Source organism: Anarhichas minor, unplaced genomic scaffold (assembly GCF_050575085.1).
Source record: "Anarhichas minor isolate MPS153535 unplaced genomic scaffold, ASM5057508v1 ptg000017l, whole genome shotgun sequence".
Classification (NCBI taxonomy): domain Eukaryota; kingdom Metazoa; phylum Chordata; class Actinopteri; order Perciformes; family Anarhichadidae; genus Anarhichas; species Anarhichas minor.
The window spans coordinates 15,597,769-15,603,768 of NW_027466463.1; the positions used below are offsets into that span (position 1 = coordinate 15,597,769).

Here is a 6,000-nt window from a genome sequence, read left to right on the forward strand (position 1 = left end):
AGGCTGAGATATTTTTCTTTTTTTGTTTGAGTCTGGCCTATAAGAGACTGTACACTGGACCTATTTGGGCAAAGTTCTCCTCAAAATGCAAAAAAAAGAAAAGAATATAAGGAAGGCTAGCCTACAGATACAGTATAGCATACAATAGCTTATAAGCCATAAACCTGTGTACACTTGCTGATATATAGACCTGATAAGTACAATTTTATAATTCTATTATAAGATTGTCATAGTTTGTAATTGTAGGCTACAATGGACACATAGTATATGCTGGCTTGTATTTGTATCCTGGTGCATTATAGCTTCTTCTTCTTTTAATGATTTTTGCATTGTATCTATCTTAAATGAAAGACACAATTAGGCCTTCTACTCATACTCAGAAAATGTCATGCGAGAGAGAGAGAGAGAGAGAGAGAGAGAGAGAAAGAGAGAGAAGTCCTGTGTCATGTGATCTACACTGAGACAACGGACATATCCGTATCAACCAATCGTATCGGAGGCGGGAATTTGAACGTTTGTCTTAACCAATCAGCATCCGCTGGAGCTACGGCGTCGCTTGTCCAGGAGCTAGCTTCATGCTGCCACATTGCGTTGTAGCATTCATTTCCACGTTGTATATTTTATTGGATATCAAGGCCTAATAATTAGGCTCGTTAAAGAAAATAACCAGTCGCGTGTGAAGGACACCAAACTGAAACGGTAAGTAAAGTGAAACGGCTAACATCAGGGCTTGTAGCGACGTTATCTTCACAGTTATAAGCTACTGTTAGCAAACACCAGTGTGCAACAGAACGGGGCTCCCGGCTCCGTGTAATTGCTGGATGTAGCTGAACAAGTCGTGTTAAAGAAGAACAAATGCGATTGAGAAGTTGCTGTTCCACCAGCTCTCGCAACAGAAACCCATCTTATTGAGCTAGCTATGTTATGTTAGCAAGCTAAGTAAGCTACTCGAAGGGGCTAGCTAACGTAGCTAAATCCACAACCACTCATTGAGCTAGGCTAACAACAAGCTAACTCAAAGCTAACTGTTTATGATCGCAAACCTTTATGTTATGGATTAATTTTACATTGTGAATGTGAAAGTAATTGGATGTACACATACATTTAGCACTCAAAGATCCTGAACTGTATAACTAACGTAGGACAGTGGCAGCCGCAGTGGTTTAGTTTAACAAAACTCTTCTTGTTGTGGATCAAATAAAACAACTCGGGGAGTTCAGTGTGGTGTATGTGTAACAATTATTAGTATTCTGAAGCATAATATGTAAATAAGTTTGTATTGCATCCACAGAGAGGTGATGATTAAACTTGAAGCCCCTGTTTGTGGCGTTGTTGAATTTGATGGCACAATAAGGGTGTATCTTGTGTCCAACCCTGTATATTGCCTTTTTCTAATTTAAATGAGTCATTTATGCATCTATTAGGTTACATTACAGTAATTTTTTTTTTAGGTCTCATTAAAGTCCCAATTTAGCATAATTCAGTCTCAGACTTTGTGATATGTTTCCTCTTTGCAGATGACAGGCTCAAACGAGTACAAGCTAAACCAGGGACCAGAGGACAGCATCTCTGCAGTCAAGTTCAGCCCCAACGCTGCCCAGTTCCTGCTGGTTTCCTCCTGGGACTGCACTGTCCGCCTCTTTGATGTCGGAGCCAACACCATGCGCATGAAGTACCAGCACTCGGCTCCAGTTCTTGACTGTGCTTTTTATGTAGGTCACGGATTATTTGATTTGTTTAGGTTCCTTATTGTCATGTCAAACCCTCAGTGTCGAGGTACACACGGATAACGCTCCTCTTTAACTTGCAGGACCCAACACATTCTTGGAGTGGAGGCTTGGACGCACAATTAAAAACGCATGATTTGAACACAGACCAAGGTATGCCACAAACCTGTTGAGCACCAATAAAAGGTCTCAGGCCCTATCGCCTAAACCGTTCACAGATCTTCATAAGTATGCCATGTATTTGCTGTATGTGTTCATTTATGCTGCTCTCCGATATTATCCTTCAACAGATACAATAGTTGGAGCACATGACGCCCCCATTCGTTGTGTGGAATACTGCCCTGAGGTTAATGTTATGGTAACGGGCAGCTGGGACAGATCAGTTCGGCTGTGGGACCCAAGGACGCCCTGCAATGCTGGCACCTTTACTCAGCCTGAAAAGGTACAGACACAGTATAATAGTATCGTATAGTAAAACAATGTATGCAAGATTTTAAGAGTGACTTTCTTGCTGGTACATCTAAACAGCCTACCAGTTTCTCTGTGCATGTTTTTTTTTAGTTATAGTCGTAATGGCATTTTAATGCTCCCTGCCTTGTTAATTTCATGTATTTTTCAAAGTAACGACGTTTGGGACGGACATAACATAAAAAACGACAATTCAAATGTATTTTTCAGGAGCATCTTTCATTGGTGCACAAAGCGGTAGCCCTTAAAGATGCACTGTTTTTGATTAGATTGGATTTTGGCCTGGATGTGTAAGAGAATGAAGACCTTGTAATTGTGTTTGTTTACTGTCAAATGATTGTGTACCACATTGTGGAAGATGGCTTTTAATTTGCTAGCGTGAATGAAGACTTTCGGCATTTCTAGTGTTCCTTCTCATCTTGTCTCTCTTGTCTTTGTGAAAGGTGTACACCCTCTCTGTGGCGGGAGACAGGCTGATTGTTGGCACGGCTGGAAGACGAGTACTGGTGTGGGATTTGAGAAACATGGGCTACGTCCAGCAAAGAAGAGAGTCCAGTCTCAAGTATCAGACCCGCTGCATTAGAGCCTTCCCCAACAAACAGGTATGCTCTGACTTAGAATCTACCTTTTTATCAATTAAACGTGTGCACCATTCTACTATACAGATACAGACGACAGATCAAACCTGTCGGATCATTTAATCCAAAGAGCATTCTGTCACCGATGCAGATTCCTTTTGTTAATGAATAGACCTCGGATGGTAACTTCATATTTTCTGTCTTGGCTCCAGGGCTACGTCTTGAGTTCAATCGAGGGACGTGTAGCCGTGGAGTACCTGGACCCAAGCCAGGAGTTTCAGAAGAAGAAGTATGCCTTCAAATGCCACAGGCTGAAGGAGGAAGGAATCGAGCAAGTTTACCCCGTCAATGCCATCTCATTTCACAGTATTCATAACACCTTTGCAACAGGTACGACTGGCTAGTTATTACATGACAAAATACATTAATGAGTTTCCTATTGCGTTTAGTTTGTTTCTGTAATTTGTTCTTATAAGTCTCATAGATTCTGATGTGACCTTTAGCCTTGCACGGCCACGGTTGCACGAGGAGCCCACTGTTCTTACAGATCCATATCTCAGCAGTAACGCAGCCTAAATCTTTTGAGGTTGACCGTGAGCGCCTCTCCTTCTTCCAGGTGGCTCGGACGGCTTCGTGAACATCTGGGACCCCTTCAACAAGAAGCGCCTGTGTCAGTTCCACAGGTACCCGACCAGCATCGCCTCGCTGGCCTTCAACAACGACGGCACCATGCTCGCGATCGCCTCCTCCTACATGAACGAGAAGGGTGACATCAACCACCCAGAGGACGCCATCTTCATCCGCCAAGTCACAGACGCTGAGACGAAACCCAAGTGAGTCTTCCTCACCCCTTGTGTATGACGGTTTGCCACTCACTGAATCATGTATGCAGCACGTCCAGCTGCAGCATGTGCTGATCTCTATCTCTGTACGCCCACTTTCCAATATCCGACAGTTGAAAGATAGACAGATGCGAACTTGAAAATCCTCCCACCAGTTTGTGTGTCTGTGCTGTCGTGAATATACACTCGGTGACCGTGTAATGCAATTCTCTACAATAGCCCTGTAATATATACCTTTTTTGTGAAACAAAATCAATGTTTGTCCAGCAACTCTAATGATTATTCCTTTTAAAAATGTTTGTATGCAGTGTATGGTTACACATCTTGGACTCAAACTGTAACGCAGTGGTTCTCAAACTTCTTCTGTCACGCCCCACTTTGGAGGAAGAAAAATGTTCATGCCCCAACAACATTGTAACAAAATGGTCCATGTTGAACTTTTATTGAAATAACATTATGTGACTCCTCCATCTGTGCTTTTTCAAATAATAGAATAAAGAAAATTGCAATCACTTTCAAGTAAACCAGATTGCTCCATCAGACAAATACAAACACAATGTGCAATCACTTTGTTAGAACAATGCAAATAAAGTTCAATCTGTGCAAAAAATAACTAATATTTGGCAAAAAATAGCGTATTGTGGCTGCAATTCACCTGTTTTGCGCTGAATATCTTTTCAAGATAATAACAATAAAGTGCAACCTGTGAAAAACAAAATGAGTGCAGATATGTGTCACACGTACCAGGAGCATTTTATTTTAAATATGAGCTTTAAAATGTAGCATTCTAAAAGTAAAATAATAGCTGTGATTTAACAGCACGTGGGACTGTTAGTCCACTGGCTGTGGTCATTACAGTGAACAGTGTCTGGCAGTGTGATGAGAGGGCATGTGAGCCCTTGTTGCTGTACTTTATCTCCTTGGAGCAGAGGCTGCATTTAGCATACCCTGCCTTATCAATGTATTTAAAACACTGTGACAGCGGGAAGCTGTACTCGCGTCTGTTTAGACCTCCACCTTTATCCAGGCCCAGCTCCACTCACAGCTCAGCCCTGCATCAAGCTGCGCTACAGACAGCCTCCTCTTCCTGGAGCTCTTTGACCTTTCATTCTACTTTGAGTTAAAACAAACAACCTGCCAGCAGATCCGCCGTTGTTCGGGTTTAACGTTAATGAGTGACCGCGTGAACTGAACCGGAACACGGGGGGGGCTTCATGTTTCACCACGTTACATTTTTTTTCCTCCTAAATCGTGATAATGACGAACGTTAACAGTCCACGAAGTTCCGCATGCAGTGGACGTTAACTTAACCCAGCAAGTCAAGTGTGAACGGTAACGGAACATAACGTAACTTAAACTGTAACGGAGGAAAAGACGGTGTAGACATCTTAACGCTGATTGGCCAAGACTCGACACGTCACATCAAAGATGTTTTATTGTGAAGATCACGACATCACCTTTTCTCCTCGTCTCACTCCAATCTGAGAAACACTGGCTGGCCAGTTGACCCCCCCCCCCCCCCCCCCCCCCAAAAAAAAAACCTCTACGGATCTACACGATCCACGTGGATGATATATTTTGATTCAAAACGGCGAATTTTGCCGAAAAGCGACAAGTTTGCAGGTATGAATAAAGTTCTTGAAATAAAAAAATTCTGCATTTCCCCCTGCGCCCCACCTGCAATACCGCTGCGCCCCACTAGAGGGGCGCGCCCCACAGTTTGAGAACCACTGCTGTAACGCATCGTTTGATTAAATGTTTTTTTAGCTCAGAAGGAATTGTGATTGTTGACTTTTCAAGAATGTTTTGTGAAGACGAAGTATGAATTTTTTTTGTATTTTATGTCTCACAATAACGAATTTGGATTAATAAAGTTATAAAACATGTATTTTCAGCAGATCTTTTTGTGTGTGTGTGAACCTCGGACACTATGCAACAATATTCAATGACATGTCTCATTGTGCGTTGGGTCAGTCAGTGACTGCTCCTGAGTTGATTTGAATCCATTTTCTCCTGTTTTTTTTTTTGGTTTACAGGTCAACCTAAGTCCACCGTGGACTGGTTCCCTCTGCGTATGAAGCCTTTATCACATTTGGGTGCTGGCGTCCAGAGAACCATTACCACATTGTTTGCCATCATGCCATTCCAAAAGCAGTTTTTTATTGTGAAACCATTTCTTCTCATTTGTGGCTCTTGTTAAATATTTCATTGTCATGTTTTTTTTCTGACAACCAACTATGGTTTCTCTTGACTAAAACATTTTTACATACTCCTTTTTGTCATTTTGGAGTCCTCTAAAAGTTGTGTTTACTCTACACTGAAGCTGTCCTTGGATCAGTCTTGTAACAGTTTGACAGTATAATAAAACGTTTTTTTATCTTTAAA

General features: G+C 42.0%; 1 protein-coding gene across 2 annotated transcripts; it reads left to right on the forward strand.

The window, feature by feature from the left end:
- Window positions 1-546: 546 nt before the first annotated feature.
- Window positions 547-6,000, forward strand: bub3 (BUB3 mitotic checkpoint protein). 2 transcript variants are annotated; one of them, XM_076093920.1, is made up of 8 exons: window positions 547-699; window positions 1,518-1,712; window positions 1,811-1,880; window positions 2,018-2,169; window positions 2,639-2,797; window positions 2,986-3,163; window positions 3,390-3,606; window positions 5,652-6,000. In XM_076093920.1, the coding sequence occupies exons 2-8, from the start codon at window positions 1,518-1,520 to the stop codon at window positions 5,659-5,661; spliced, it is 981 nt and encodes a 326-aa protein (XP_075950035.1). In that variant the 5' UTR covers window positions 547-699; the 3' UTR covers window positions 5,662-6,000. The 2 variants fall into 2 exon arrangements, with proteins under 2 accessions (XP_075950035.1, XP_075950036.1); XM_076093921.1 differs by lacking the exon at window positions 5,652-6,000 and having other exon boundaries at window positions 3,390-4,713.

Bases quoted from the DNA above. Each gene is read 5' to 3' on its own strand.
- bub3 (XM_076093920.1), top strand. From the start codon at position 1,518: ATGACAGGCTCAAACGAGTACAAGCTAAACCAGGGACCAGAGGACAGC. The intron at 1,881-2,017 runs GTATGCCACAAA...ATCCTTCAACAG, and splicing joins TGATTTGAACACAGACCAAG to ATACAATAGTTGGAGCACAT. The intron at 2,798-2,985 runs GTATGCTCTGAC...TCTTGGCTCCAG, and splicing joins GAGCCTTCCCCAACAAACAG to GGCTACGTCTTGAGTTCAAT.